Raw genomic sequence first — 16,597 nt, 5'->3', positions numbered from 1 at the left:
CACAAAAACTAGTCAACGCTGCTGTGAGGGCGTTTCAAATAGCGCGGCTGTGACAAAGTTGACAACTTTCTCTCTTCCGACTGCCATTATCTATTTTCTTAATCTTTTTGAAAGTTGTGAAAACGCTGTTGTGGCGTTTTTCTTTTGCTATTTGAGCAAATTGGAACACAAAAAAATATATTTAATGTAGTCTTTCATTCACTGCTATAGAAGTTAACCCAACTATGATGCCTTACACTTCTGAGAAACCCAGAAATGTGAACAGGGTCAATAGGATGTGTCACATCACGTGATTTACTTGCCAAAAACTGTGATAGGCAAATTGGTAGTCCTATTTGTATTTTATGTCTATGGTCCTAGGGATAGTGCACCCAAAAAGGAAAATTAGCCCATGATTTACTCACCCTGACGTCATCCTAGGTGTATATTACTTTCTTCTTTCAGAAGAATACAATCAGAAAATAAAATGTGTCCTGGCTCTTCCAAGCTTTATAATGACAGTCAATGGGTATATTTTTCATCAAAGTGCCTCTATCCATCATAAAAGTGCGTCTAACCATCATAAAAGTGCATCTATCCATGATAAAAGTGCATCTATCCATGATAAAAGTGCATCTATCCATCATAAAAGTGCATCTATCCATCATAAAAGTGCATCTTTCCATGATAAAAGTTCATCTATCCATCAAAAAAGTGCATCTATCCATGATAAAAGTGCATCTATCCATCATAAAAGTGCATCTATCCATGATAAAAGTGCATCTATCCATGATAAAAGTTCATCTATCCATGATAAAAGTTCATCTATCCATGATAAAAGTGCATCTATCCATGATAAAAGTGCATCTATCCATGATAAAAGTGCATCTATCCATGATAAAAGTGCATCTATCCATGATAAAAGTGCATCTATCCATCATAAAAGTGCATCTATCCATGATAAAAGTGCATCTATCCATGATAAAAGTGCATCTCTCCATCATAAAAGTGCATCTATACATCATAAAAGTGCATCTATACATCATAAAAGTGCATCTATACATCATAAAAGTGCCTCTATCCATCATAAAAGTGCATCTATCCATCATAAAAGTGCATCTATCCATGATAAAAGTGCATCTCTCCATCATAAAAGTGCATCTATACATCATAAAAGTGCTCCACAGGCTCTGGGAGGTTAATAAAGGCATGGATGACAACTCTGCCAACTCCTTCATTCTGGACACTGTAGAGGGTGTGGAGTATTATCCTTCTGTCTGCCTCCTTCTCTTAAGCGTCAAAGCTTGCGCTACTCCTACATCTACGTCATACATCGTCAAGTGTTACTCTTGTGACGCGAGTCGACTTGCGTTGGCCGTCTGCCGGAAGCTAGTTAGTTTAGTTGATAAAGTTTTAAACAAACGCGTTGCTTCCCTTCAGAAGGCCTTTATTAACCCCCCCAGAGCTTGTGGAGCACTTTTATGATGGATAGATGCACTTTTATGATGGACAGATGCACTTTTATGATGGAGAGATGCACTTTTATCATGGATATATGCACTTTTATGGTGGATAGATGCACTTTTATGATGGATAGATGCACTATTATGATGGATAGATGCACTTTTATGATGGATAGATGCACTTTTATGATGGATAGATGCACTTTTATGATGGATAGATGAAATTTGATCATGATAGATGCACTTTTATGATGGATAGATGCACTTTTATGATGGATAGATGCACTTTTATCATGGATAGATGCACTTTTATCATGGATAGATGCACTTTTATCATGGATAGATGCACTTTTATCATGGATAGATGAACTTTTATCATGGATAGATGAACTTTTATCATGGATAGATGCACTTTTATCATGGATAGATGCACTTTTATCATGGATAGATGCACTTTTATGATGGATAGATGCACTTTTATCATGATAGATGCACTTTTATGATGGATAGATGCACTTTTATGATGATAGATGAACTTTTATCATGGATAGATGCACTTTTATGATGGATAGATGCACTTTTATCATGGATAGACACACTTTTATGATGGATAGATGCACTTTTATCATGGATAGACGCACTTTTATGATGGAGAGATGCACTTTTATCATGGATAGACGCACTTTTATGATGGATAGATGCACTTTTATCATGGATAGATGCACTTTTATGATGGAGAGATGCACTTTTATCATGGAGAGATGCACTTTTATGATGGATAGATGCACTTTTATCATCGATAGATGCACTTTTATGATGGAAAGATGCACTTTTATCATGGATAGATGCACTTTTATGATGGATAGATGAACTTATCATGGATAGATGAACTTTTATCATGGATAGATGCACTTTTATGATGATAGATGAACTTTTATCATGGATAGATGCACTTTTATGATGATAGATGCACTTTTATCATGGATAGACGCACTTTTATGATGGATAGATGCACTTTTATCATGGATAGATGCACTTTTATGATGGAGAGATGCACTTTTATCATGGATAGATGCACTTTTATGATGATAGATGAACTTTTATCATGGATAGATGAACTTTTATCATGGATAGATGAACTTTTATCATGGATAGAGGCACTTTTATCATGGATAGAGGCACTTTTATGATGGATAGATGCACTTTTATGATGGATAGATGCACTTTTATCATGGATAGACGCACTTTTATGATGGATAGAGGCCCTTTGATGAAAAATATAACCATTGACTGTCATTATAAAGCTTGGAAGAGCCAGGACACTTTTTAATATAACTCTGATTGTATTCTTCTGAAAGAAGAAAGTCATATAAACCTAGGATGACGTTAGGGTGAGTAAATCATGGGCTAATTTTCATTTTTGGTTGAACTATCCCTAGGACCATAGACATAAAATACAATTTGCCTATCACAGTTTTTGGCAAGTAAATCACGTGATGTGACACATCCTATTGACCCTGTTCACATTTCTGGGTTTCTCAGAAGTGGAAGGCATCATAGTTGGGTAAACTTCTATAGCAGTGAATAAAAGACTACATTAAATATATTTTTTTGTGTTCCAATTTGCTCAAATAGCAAAAGAAAAACGCCACAACAGCGTTTTCACAACTTTCAAAAAGATTAAGAAAATAGATAATGGCAGTCGGAAGAGAGAAAGTTGTCAACTTTGTCACAGCCGCGCTATTTGAAACACCCTCACAGCAGCGTTAACTAGTTTTTGTGTAATATAATACAAATATAGTGGTATATGCGTAATTATCTTTTATTGTGACAGTATGTGGCAACATGTACGTTAAAAGCGCATCTTCTGCACTAAACAATGATATTGCAATATTCTAGACTCTTACATGTATCTAACGCCACACTTACACTACAGAAGACTGTAAGAAAAATATATTTTTGTATTTTCAAATTACAGATGACTTGTATTTTAATTAAATACTTTTTTCACAGCAGTATTTTATTTAAATACATTTGATAAGTAAGTATTTGTTATTTGTAATTAAATACTTTTTGATGTATTTGTGCCCATCTCTGGTTAAAGGTTGTCAGAAGAACTGCTCCTGCTACATAGGATGCCGTTGCCAGGGGTTGGCAACCAAATGTAGTAGGATACAGCATGCTGAAACACTAGAGAGCAGCGACAGCAGCAGTGACTCCGAAAACAGCTAAACAAATTGTATAAACATTACTACAGAAATTAGTTATCACCCTGAATTGTAATCTGTTTGTCTGTTTCATTAATCTTTTTTTTTTTTTTTTTTTTTTACAAATTGCTACTTAATGTAACAGTTTTAATCAGTAAATACTTGTAAACCTACTCCACACATGACTCCTGTGTGTTTTAGTCTTTCAACATTTAGTTGTCAGTACATTTGTCTCACACTCCAAACACCTGGATTGAGCAGTAACCAGCCTAACCCAAAATCCTCAAATCCTTTTTTTTTTTATTTCGATAGAATAAATAAAGCTATCCCACTTGTGAAAGAATATTAGAAATACTAGACATTGCAATACAAATAATAGATATTGCATAAATATGCAAACGATATACTGTACATACAGAAACAGAGCAGTATACAGTTAACATCAGTTAATGGTAAACTTCTTTCTTGGACCTTGTTTGAATTGACAGGCTATTATAGGCTTGAAATTGAATTCCCTCTAAATGTGTTATGGGCCATGAGGACTGTCTGGTTAGTGAAAATGATCAAAATATGATTTCATCTAGTAAAAGTTAACTTCACATGGTAATTTGTTTATTTTAACAACAACAAAGGGAAAAGAATGCTACCGATTACAAATGGAATGTTCAATATTTTTTTCTTTTTTTTTGCCTACCTATGAACTAAGAGGCATTGTTAACTCTTACCTTCTAATTACATGTACAATCAAGGCATCAGATGAAAGCTTATCTTCCACTCTTTCTAAAGGTGTGCTCAGTTTGTTGCTAGCATAAAGTATCAGGGAGATATGGCTCACGATTCATGAATATAATTAAACCGTTTTAGCATGTTTGGGTGATTCTGGGAGTTAAAGCCGAATTTGAGGTAACATTGTTTTGACCCTAATTACAAGTTTCCAGCAGCTTGTTGACCGGGTTGTCCACCCAGGTTGTGATCCTCAGACATCATAGATTTCATTTTTATATGACAACCTTTTACAGCAGCCCATGTCTGATTTCCTAAAAAACAGGTGTTTTGCCCCCTGGGTATCTAAGGATTCCCAGCCAAAGTCATGTCTCTACTGTAACAATGGACATGATTTGATGTCATGCTTGCAGTTTGAAAAGCAGCCACACAGGGAAAAGATCAACTTTATTAGACAGAATGGAATCTGTTTTGGGTGTTTAACCAAAGGAGGACATCTGAGTAAAGACTGCACACAGCATCTTTACTGCTCTATATGCAACAAACAGCATCCAACTGTGTTACACATTAAAGCATTGGAATCTTCAAAACAACTTAAGAAAACACCTGTGAGTAGCACACAGGTCTCTCTTCAAGATGGTAAGCATGCTGGAGTCAGAAACATGCAGATTTATACGGAGTGTTTGTTGTCGATTGTACCAGTACAGGTTAAAAGTTCAAAAGGAAGTAAGATTCTGCACACATATGCCTTTCTTGATCCTGGTAGCTCGGCAAACTTCTGCACAGAGGATCTTATGAGGAAACTCAACATTACTGGAAGAAAGACCAATATTCTTCTTCGAACAATGAGCCAGGATAAGTCTGTGCCCTCTTACATTGTCAGTGGGTTGGAAGTTTCTTCGCTGGAAGAAAGTAACTTCATCCACCTGCCAGAAGTCTACACCCAAAAGATCATGCCTGTTGACACCTGTAAGTTCTTCCTTTGTGGGAATATATCTAAATGGCCATACCTGAGTCAGGTACAGTTTCCTAGGATTCCAGCCAAGGTGGAGTTGTTGATTGGAAGCAATGCTCCCAAAGCCATTGAACCTTGGGAAATCCTTAATAGCCAAGGGGATGGGCCATATGCAGTTAAGACCCTACTAGGATGGGTTATTAATGGTCCTTTACAAGGCAAAAACACAGCAAACCGAAACAGCTGTGATGGTGTTGCTGTTAACAGAATTTCTGTCTCGAACTTGGAAGAAATGTTGATGCAACAATACAACCATGATTTTAATGAGAGGTCAAATGAAGAGAAGGCTGAAATGTCTATAGAAGACAAAAGATTCATCAAGATTGCAGAAGAGTCAATAAAGTTGGAAAATGGACATTACACTCTTGATCTACCTTTTCGCAAGGACGACACAGTGTTGCCTAACAATTACCAAGTGGCAGAACAGCGACTTCAAAGTTTGAAAAGAAAGTTCAAGAGGAATGAAAAATTCAAAACCGACTATACTGAATTTCTAACAGAAGTCATAAATAAGGGCTATGCTGAAGTGGTGCCGCAACAAGAGCTGAACAGATTAGATGGTCAATTGTGGTACATCCCACATCATGGTGTATATCATCCCCAAAAACAGACCATAAGGGTGGTCTTTGACTGTGCTGCTACTTTTCGAGGTAAATCCCTCAACTCAGAACTTCTTCAGGGTCCTGATTTGACCAGCACACTTTTTGACGTTTTGACCAGATTTCGCCAAGAACCTGTAGCAGTTATGACCGATATCAAAGCAATGTTCCATCAAGTCAGAGTGTCAAGATCAGATGTTGACTTCTTGCGATTCCTCTGGTGGCCAAGTGGTGATGTTAGCATGCCTGCTGTGGAACATCGAATGATGGTACATCTATTTGGGGCAGTCTCATCCCCCAGCTGTGCAAACTTTGCTCTGAGGCAAACAGCCAAAGACAACAAAGACTGTTTTCGAACTGAGGTGATAAACACTGTTGAGAAAAACTTCTATGTAGATGATTGCTTGAAGTCCCTTCCAACAGAGCATGAAGCAGTAGAATTGGTGAAAGACCTAACATCTCTCTGTCAAACAGGAGGATTCCACCTCACAAAATGGGTGAGTAACAGTCGTACTGTTCTTGCACATATTCCAAAAGAAGACAGAGCTCAGAATGTAAGGGAATTGGATCTCGATAGGGAAAAGCTTCCCACTGAAAGAGCTCTTGGATTGTTGTGGTGCGTGGAGAAGGATGTGTTTAAGTTCAATATCACTGTCAAGTGCAAATCCCACACTCGAAGAAACTTACTATCAGTTGTGAGCTCCATCTATGATCCACTTGGATTTTTGAGTCCCTTTACTCTACCTGCCAAATTGCTTATCCAAGACCTCTGTAGGAGTAAATGTGGTTGGGATGAGGAAATACCACAGGCTGCAGTGGATAAGTGGACAAAGTGGATAAAGGATCTTGACGAGATAGAAGATTTCAGAGTGGCACGTTGTGTAAAGCCTACTGGTTTTGGAATGCTGAAGCAAGCAGAGCTGCATCATTTCTCTGATGCTAGTGAACAAGGATATGGCATAGTGAGTTATTTGAGACTGACTGATGATATTCACACTGTACATGTGTCTTTCATGTTGGGAAAAGCCAGAGTGGCCCCACTTAAGCACGTCACAATTCCACGTCTAGAACTTACAGCTGCAGTGCTAGCAGTCAGAGTGGACATAATGGTAAGAAAAGCTTTGGAGCTCGATCTCAAAAGCTCAACATTTTGGACTGATAGTCAGTCAGTGCTGAAATACGTTGCAAATGAGAATGCAAGATTCCGCACATTTGTAGCAAACAGGATCTCTGTTATTAGAGAAAACACAGATGTTAAACAGTGGAAATTCATCAGGACAAAGCAGAACCCTGCTGACTTAGCATCAAGAGGAGTGAGTGCCGGCACATTGGTGAAGTGCAAAGAGTGGATCCATGGACCAGACTTTCTATGGAAGAAAGAAGAGGAATGGCCTAAAGAGTCCCTGGGACCCATTTCCATATCACTCTCACTCGATGATCTTGAAGTTAAAAGGAACACCACTGTTTATAGTACTGTCATCAAAGAAAAGGAAAATCCTACCAGCCAACTGCTTAACTATTTCTCAAGTTGGACAAAGCTAAAGTTGGCAGTAGCGTGGTTCTTGAAGTTCAAGAATATCCTTTGCTTGCTTACTGCAAAAAGAAAAGAAATACAGGCAACCTGCATGAATAAGGACATTCAGAGCCAAAACAAGGTATGCAATGAAATCAAAGCATTCAAGACATCACTTTGTGGACAATCCGTATGCCTGGATGATCTCTGTAAAGCAGAAAAATCCATTGTTGAGTTTTGCCAGAAACAAAGGTATTCAGAGGAAATGTCAAGAATTAAAAAGACATCACTTGTTGGAAAGCGCTTGAAAAGATTCAGCAGCCTATACAAGCTAGATCCAGTGATGGATGATGGAGTTTTGAGGGTTGGAGGAAGGTTGGACAAGTCTGCAATGCCTGAGGAGACCAAGCGACCAATAATACTTCCAAAAGATATTCACATCTCCACACTTATCCTTCAACACATACACGAACAGCTCGGACATGCTGGCAGAAACCATGTTCTCTCACACCTGAGAAAGAAATATTGGATTATAAATGCCAATTCTGCAGCCCGTAAAGTTCTTTCTAAATGTGTTGTGTGCAAGCGTGTAAGAGGAAAGATTGGAGAGCAAAAGATGGCAGATTTACCAAAGGAAAGACTACAAGCTGATCTCCCACCTTTCAGCAATGTTGGTGTTGACTACTTTGGACCTTTTGTGACAAAAAGAGGAAGAAGTCAGGTAAAAAGATATGGGGTTATTTTCACTTGCATGACAAGCAGGGCAGTTCACCTAGAAATGGCTCACTCACTGAACACAGATTCCTGCATTGACGCTTTAAGAAGATTCATAGCCAGAAGAGGCCAAGTTATGCATATTCGTTCTGATAACGGGACTAACCTGGTGGGCGCAAAAAGAGAGTTACAGAATTCACTTTCAGAATGGAACCAAAGTAGAATCCAGAAGGCAATGCTCCAGAAAGGAATTCAGTGGATGTTTAATCCTCCAGCAGCCTCACATCATGGGGGAGTATGGGAGAGGCTCATTCGAATGGTGAGGCAGATCTTCTGCTCTATTTTACAACAACACACCCTCGATGATGAAGGACTACAAACACTCTTTTGTGAGATCGAAGCGATTTTGAATAGTCGTCCCATTACCACATTGTCTGATGACCATCATGATCTGGAACCTTTGACACCAAATCACATTCTCCTGTTAAAGTCTAGCCCTACATTGCCACCTGGATTGTTTCAAAGATCAGACGTATACAACAGACGTCGGTGGAGGCAAGTACAATTTTTAGCAGACCTGTTTTGGAAGAGGTGGTCACAAGAATACTTACCATTACTACAGGAACGACAGAGATGGGTAACTGCAAAAAGAGGATTGCAGAAAGGAGATATTGTGTTAGTCGTGGACAGTTCAGCACCTCGTGGATCGTGGCCTATTGGAAGAGTAACAGAAGTATTTCCTGATTCCAAAGGACTCATAAGAACTGTTAAACTTAAGACGAAGACTGGTTTCTTAGAAAGACCCATTACCAAACTTTGCCTACTATTGGAAGATGCAGAGGGTTAGATCTGGGCCATAGAAGTGACGACTGAGGAATAATTAAAGGATGAGTATAAATTTTTCTTGTATGGACTCATTTGGCTCCTTTTACATTTAATGTATTGTAATTGATGCTTAAACGCTCAATTAGGGGCCGGGTGTAGGAGCCATACTTACCACTTTATTTAATTTGTATAAATTTGTTCATTTAAATATCAGTTTGTTGTGTATTGTTAATTGTTTATTTCTCTTAGTGTGTGCCCTCTATAGGTGAGAGGTGAAAAGTTGCATAAAGGATAGGCCACCCCTGACAGGAAGGGGGCGCTGGTGCAAGAGCACACAGTCTTTTGACCGTACACTTGGAGCTAGGGTGGCATGGTGCAACAAACTTGCAAGCGGCCTAAAAGTTGTTTGTTTTGTTTTATGTTACAATGCTTCTTTATTTTTGATTTAATAAACTTCAGTTATTTGTTTGGAACATCAACACGCCTCTCTGGATCTATTTATGGTACGCGTCAGAATCACAGCATCAGCATCTCTCACAGTGGACAAGGAACAAGGATTAAAAATAGGAGACTTGTTTTACCACTACAACAGGTTTAGTTACCTATGATCACGCTTGTGAACTTGACAATCGACTACTGTGGCCTTCGACCGAAAACAGGATGTAAATACAGGTAGGCTATGTGCGCTTATTGAACAAAAGGCTTCAATCAACTTTAGAGGGTGCAGTGAATAACTGAAAACATCTGATTCTTCATCATCGAATCAATTTATTGGAAATCTCTCAACAATGACTCGATCTTCTTGTACTTGTTTCAATGATCATTTCAGATGGTTAGCTTAATAACCTCTACAGAAATAAATAAATATAAACATATAAGTCACTACACACAGTATTGAGAGCAATGTACATTCAATGATATTAAAGTAATAACAAAATGTACAGTTTAAATAGCAATGTAAAATCAAATGCACAGTGCACATGTTCAGTTAGCATGTTAGATGCTAAAACTGCTAGCATCAACAAACAATTTCTAAGCATACACAACATCTGTAATAATTGAATAAATTAATCTTTGTCCTACCAGTAGCATCTCAAAGTTGAACACATTGTGGCCTTTCCCAGCAGTCTTTGAACAAATTCAGCATGTGGTTTACTCCAAACTCAATTGTCACAATGCAAATGAACAATCCTTCTCTTTTGGCTTTTCAACCACCAAACCCACCAACTTGGGTCAGAGAAGCACATCCACTGTTCACAAAGATCTCTCTGCCTGCTGGCAATCACACACACCTGGAGATATGTGCCATGTGCAGTTTCAATGGCCAATCAGCTTTCTTGTTTCTTCCAGGTTGCACTATGTGCTCACAACCAATAGGCTGCACTCATTTTGCTCTCAAATCTCTTTATTTAACAATGATGAATATATATGTTTTTTTCTTTTTCTTTCTTCATTAACACTGATAGAAAGTCTCTGATAAAGTCTGTATGGTGCCCTGGTGGCCTGTATACAGTAGCCAGCACACATCTCAAATGTAATTTATCATTTATACTATATATTTTTACATTAAGCACCAACACTTCAAAAGAAGTATATTTAAAACTTGATTTCTTAGTGGTTTTAAAAATATTACTATAGATTACAGCAACTCCTCCCCCTTTGCGTTTCAGACGAGGTTCATGTTTATAACAGTAGTCTTGCGGGGTGGACTCATTTAAAGTAATGTAATCGTTTGGTTTTAGCCAGGTTTCTGTCAAACACAGCACATCTAGGTTATTATCTGAAATCATATCATTAACAACGAGTGCTTTTGAAGTAAGCGATCGAATATTCAGCAACCCAAGCTTTAGCATTTGCTCATCTGTATTATAGCTGTTTTTTATTTGTTGAACATCAATTCAATTTTTAACCTTAGATGGGTTTAAACGTTTTTTGGATTTCCAAATTCGGGGAACAGACACAGTCTCTATATGATGATAGCTAGGTGAAAGAGGATCTATGTGATGGGATTTATCTGACCTGGGTGACGCGAGGCCGCTAGCAGACGGTCGGTTTAGCCAGTCTGTCTGCTTCCTGACCTGGTGCCCAATTTCGTCATTTTTTTATCTCTAAAAACTATGACTATGAGACTATGAGCCAAATAGAGAGAGAGATTGTGTGTAAGTGTGAGAGAGAAAAGTGAGTTTTGTTTCTACCCTTGCCGTTCCCGCACAAGGTTGCAATTCTTAAAGGGATACTCTACCATTTTTTCATATTAAACTATGTTATTCCCTTAACTAAGACGAGTTACATACCTCTCTCATCTCAGTGCGTGCACTTAATCGCTAACATCACACCTAAAAAGTCACGCCTGATCCTCTTCCCACTATTGACAGAAGTGAGAGGAAGAGGATCAGGCGTGACTTTTTACTGCGCCAGTCGAAGTACTCGCAAAGTGCTATTACACCATACATTATAGTTATCCTTTTTAACCCGCTTAGAAAAGCACCACGTTTTATTTTGTGTCACCATACTTGGTCGTATAACTACTCGTGTAACTGTTTTTAAATAGGGAAAACGTTGATGTGTATGGTCACTTCTAAATTCATTGCTGTTAGATACCATTGAATATACTGGGGTAAGCTAAGTGCTTTCAAAGTGTCACCGCGCGCTAGAGCGATTGAGTGCAGCACTGAGATGAGAGAGGTATGTATCAACTCGTCTTAGTTAAGGGAATAACACAGTTTAATATGAAAAAATGGTAGAGTATCCCTTTAAATGTGATCTAACAAAGCTAAAGAGGAAATATTAATCATATACTGTATGCTGTTTATATTGCTTGCAACTGGGATGAAGTAAACATACGTTGAGTATTTTAACATAAATTGTTTGATTATGTTGAATTAAAAACCCAAAAATGCAGCGGGTCCACCAGACCCACAAACACTGGCTGAATAACTAAAATATGAACACCACACAAGGGTTAATAAAGACGAACAAAGGAGCTTTTCGTTGAAAGCTTTAATGCAGAACAACAGTAACATCAGGAACATTAGTCTTCACAGCTTCCTCATGCTCATCATATTTCCTCATACACACTTCCCAAACTCTCCTCATTAACCCTGTAAATGCTGATGCTGAAGAGCACAGCAATTCACAACTATTACAGACAGACTTCTGCACTACAGTATAGTGCTATAAAATACAACATTACTTGTTTTAGCAATTTAAAAAAAACATCTGGATTGGCATGTCATTTATCATCGAATTCTACTAGTGTTAAATGAAGTCATAAAAAGCTTGTTATTTGTATCATTTTTTTATTTCATATTTATATGAATTTATATTTACATTTATATCATTTATCCATTTCTAACCCTAACCCTAAACCTAACCCTTCAGTGGTAACACATACAATAATAAAGTGATTATAAATGATTTGGAAACTATTAGGTAATTCATAGTTCATAAATAGTATCGTTAACATTAAAAGGCTATCTACAAATATCGAGTTCCCTGTCAGTCAGTCACATTCAACGTTACGTCAGACATGAACTGATGAACTGGGATCTCACCAATCATCTTTGAGTGTAAACTAAACGAGTCGATGGACACTGCCGTGTAAGATCTGCCATGGCACACCCGGCCCGAGAAGTGTATGAGGAATATAAGCTAAACACATTCAAGCTTTCTCTTCAGAGCCGAGTGTGTGTTGTTCTGCTCTGCAATCATCATCGAGTGTGCTCTGAGTTAGAAGAAGCTCTTCAATCAAGTGTTGGTGTGACGGCGCGTCAGCGGTGGTCGCTGTTAAAGAGCATTTCCTACACTTTACTGCAGTTCAGCTTAAAGAGCAGCTGAACACTGCAGACTTTATCTTTATCTGGTTTATCAGTGTGTGCTGTGGCCATTTCCCCTTCAGCACATAAACAGCTCGTTCCCTACACGGCAAAACATGCTTTTCTTACTTAGTATTTCTGTCTTGTTTCCAGTCCAAATATATAAATATTCTTAAATCAAGATGCATTTACTAGATGAGTAAAATGGCATAAGAAAGTCTGTCTTGTTTCCTGAAAAAAATGTAAGTGAGTTTTTGCTTAAAACAAGAAAAAAGATCTGCCAATGGGGTAAAAAAAAAAACAACAACTTAATTCAAATGGAAAACATTGCCACAATTGCTGATCCACCCCTGAACACACCGTCTCGACTCCTCAGTGCAAAACTGAGTGTGTGTGCATGCGCGCTTCCTTATATACCCTCTTTTTTGGGGCGGGAGCTCGATGGATGTCCATTGGTTCGTTTAGTTTACACTCAAAGATGATTGGGCTCTCAACCTAGATTAGAAATCATCAGTTCACATCTGACGTAACAATCCCGTTTCCTCCTTCAGGGAACAGAGGTTACATTAGTAACCTAGACGTTCTTCATTCATTGTTACTGTAATTAACAAATTATTATTTTTGAGAAATAAATGTAATTTTCTCTTTTCACAGTTCCTGTTCTAATCATGAAGGCAGCAGATACTTTATGTGATTCGATCTTCCGCTGGCTGGAGAACCGAGAGAAATGTGCACAAGAGCTGTTGGAACTAGCTATAGAGCCGGAAAATGTTCATCAGCGCAGCAACATCGCTCTGGTGTTTAGAGCCTCAGTATCTGCAGCAGTATTAGACTCTGTCTGCCCCACTTCCACAGCGAAAGAGGCAGGTGTCTCCAGCAGTGCCTTTAATAAAGCTATTGAATTAATTAAAGAAGATGAGAAGGTTGGCATGATCATTCAGAAGCTACTGCGAGATCTGAAGGACAGGTGTGGAGAAACACAGAAGGACAGGTGTGGAGAAACACTGAAGGACAGGTGTGCAGAAACACAGAAGGACAGGTGTGCAGAAGCGCCGCTCGGGGCTCATGCTGATGAGTTGGACTGTGAGATACTCACTCTACTTATGTGTGCTCTGGCCAGAAGGAGTAATACTCACGTACCCCTAGACTTTCTCAGAGGTTTCAACAGGGCCACGTTCTTTCGTCACATGACAACTGGTGGACTGGCTCCAGACGAGGCCATGCGCTTTATTTGCAAAGCTCTGGGACTCGATTGTTCCCCTGAGATCACGACTAGCCTGAAGGTGTTGGCCAAATATATGATGAAGAACATCGAACTCATTGGCATTAAAGCTTCTAATGAAGCACGATCAAGGGTAACGGCTTTCTGTTCTCAAGCATACCATTTTAAGAAAATTGCAAGTTTGAAATTCTCTTGCAGTGACTATTCAAGAGAACAGTATGAAATATTCACTGAATTGCCCTGATACAGTATGTTAGACAGTGATTTTGTGATTGTGACTTTTTCTATGTACAGTGTGCGACTGGTGTAGGCATCTCTGTGTGCGACCTGATTGTGAAGAGTGAAGAACTAGTGAAGGACAATCGGGTCACGGAGGCCAGCAAGATCTTATGGGATTCAGCCAGGGAAATACTGGATAGCCAACAAAGGCTAAAGGAACAGCTGGATGGAATGAAGTATGATATTTTATTTTCTACACATTTTAAATCAATATTAATTTATCTGTCTTGGCCAAAGCCAAAATGTTTTGTATTTTGTATCTGATTGTACATTACTGCAATATTGAAAATGCAAACAATAATGAAGGTCTGAAGGAAACTGACTGACTCGCTGTACAACTTTTCTCATTACAGTGAAATCATCCAAAAATTGTTACAAATGAAGAGCCTCGTCGAGAACTTGGGGGGATATTCTCTCAGCATGGATGAAAATGGACAGAGAATAATTCATTATATCATGGGAACATGTACAGACAACACAGTTCTCTCCTGGCTTCAGGGATTACCTAATCAGAATGAATTTGTGAAGCTTCTACAATTTGTTCTGGACAATTTGATACCAACTCTTAAGGATATTAGTACGCCTGTCGGAGGTCACATAGACATAATATTTGTAGGTCATGGCAGAATAGTCGACCAGTTTATGCCAGCAAGAGGACTGGTGCCCACACTGAACATCAGAGACACCATTCTCTACTCTCCGTGGAACTGCGCTATTAACGCCAACGCTGCATATGCAATTGCTCAGGGTCTCATCCAAAAGAAAGTCAGAGAGTTTACCCATATGGCTTACTGTGAGCCGAACCCTTTGCCAGATTACTTGAACAGCATGCGAAGATCTCTCCACAACATCCCAGAGATCCTTCTAGCCCCACTGACCCCTGAAGATGGACAATGGGCCCGTATTCAGCAGCTTCTGATTGACGCCATGGACTTATTAGACCGTGTTATTATTCCATATGTTGTCCCACAAGATTGGGTAAACGCATATGGAGAGATCCCCCTGCACATGTTCATATTTGCGACATCATTTATACTCAGCATCGAAGGTAAAACAGCTACTGTGCACCTGGCTGCTTGTTTGGGCCGAGAGGGAAGTCCACCAAGGCCAGAAGAGTGGCGAACACAGTATGCCTACACAAGTGATGAAACCATGATGACTGTGAACCTGGGGGACATGAATCCTGAGTTCTTCAGAGACTTTAGATCATTGTTTGACCGAGACCGTAGATAAATCAGCTGAACGGCCTCTGGGTCAGTCCTGATATGTAGTAAACACAGGGCTGGAGAGCGACCCGGAGTGGGGCAGTTTAATGACCAAGACCAGACCATTTTATTCATGTTTAAAAGAACTTATATAAAAGAAGTGACAGTTCAGGTCTTTCTATCCTATCATATTAACCACTGACATGTTTCAACAGCAATATAAAGATAAATAACAAATTACATATAAAGTAATTTAAAGTAAAATAAATTATCATATATATATGATAATTCCAACTTTAACATTATGAAAAAAAAAAGTTTTAGTTTTCTATTTTCAATTCCATTAAATTCACATTTAATTTTCAATTAATTTGCTTTCTGTGTAAAAGTTATATGTTTCACCTGTTTCCGGCATAATTACTAATCTACTATTAATAATCTGCATTATATAATTATATTAATTATTTTAATCACTATTACATTTTTTTATCCATTAATTTGTGTCTTGTGTTCACACCAAAGACGATAACTATAAAGTATATAGAACTATAGGCCTATATCTCTAAAAATCATTCTCAGTATTAAAGAATATGAGAGTTCACACCACAACTATAATGATAACGATATAGAGAAACAATATTGTTGGAATCAGTTTTAGAATGATTTCATCCATCTGATGAACCATAAAAACAATGATAGCCAATCAGAATCCATTGTGATGTAGCATTTTCACCATCGGGGGGGGTTTGTGGTCTGAGAGGTGACGCCCCGACAAATTTTGTGAGAATTACGACTTGCTTTACGGCACGACGTCACATACATCAACAACATATGAAGCAGCCTCTGTGGAAGACACTAGCACACATTTCAGACGCGAATCGTGGCAGAGTCGACGAAGAAAATGAAGAAAGCGCGGCTGAAAGAGTGCAGAGACGGCTCTGCGTAAGTGGTATTTACGACAAGTAACGTTAAATACAAGTAGGGGAGAGCCGGGACAATTGAAACGCGGGACGGATGTAACTCTGAGATTTCCTTGAA

General features: G+C 38.6%; 2 protein-coding genes across 2 annotated transcripts in view; both read left to right on the top strand.

The window, feature by feature from the left end:
* LOC307154112 (uncharacterized protein) overlaps positions 1-15,780 on the top strand; it is a 78,345-nt gene extending 62,565 nt beyond the window's left edge. The window contains exons 3-5 of the mRNA XM_079898884.1: positions 13,508-14,208; positions 14,370-14,530; positions 14,708-15,780. Of these exons, the coding sequence (XP_079755010.1) occupies positions 13,508-14,208; positions 14,370-14,530; positions 14,708-15,587 (1,742 nt within the window). The 3' untranslated portion in view covers positions 15,588-15,780. The remainder of the gene's footprint in view (positions 1-13,507; positions 14,209-14,369; positions 14,531-14,707) is intronic.
* Positions 1,037-9,509, top strand: LOC307154113 (uncharacterized protein). The gene is made up of 2 exons (XM_079898885.1): positions 1,037-1,092; positions 4,553-9,509. The coding sequence occupies exon 2, from the start codon at positions 4,675-4,677 to the stop codon at positions 9,058-9,060; it is 4,386 nt and encodes a 1,461-aa protein (XP_079755011.1). The 5' UTR covers positions 1,037-1,092; positions 4,553-4,674; the 3' UTR covers positions 9,061-9,509.
* Positions 15,781-16,597: the final 817 nt, after the last annotated feature.

Source organism: Squalius cephalus (genome assembly GCF_949319135.1).
Source record: "Squalius cephalus genome assembly, contig: scaffold_86, whole genome shotgun sequence".
Taxonomy (NCBI): Eukaryota; Metazoa; Chordata; class Actinopteri; order Cypriniformes; family Leuciscidae; genus Squalius; species Squalius cephalus.
This window is presented reverse-complemented; position numbering and strand designations above follow the sequence as displayed.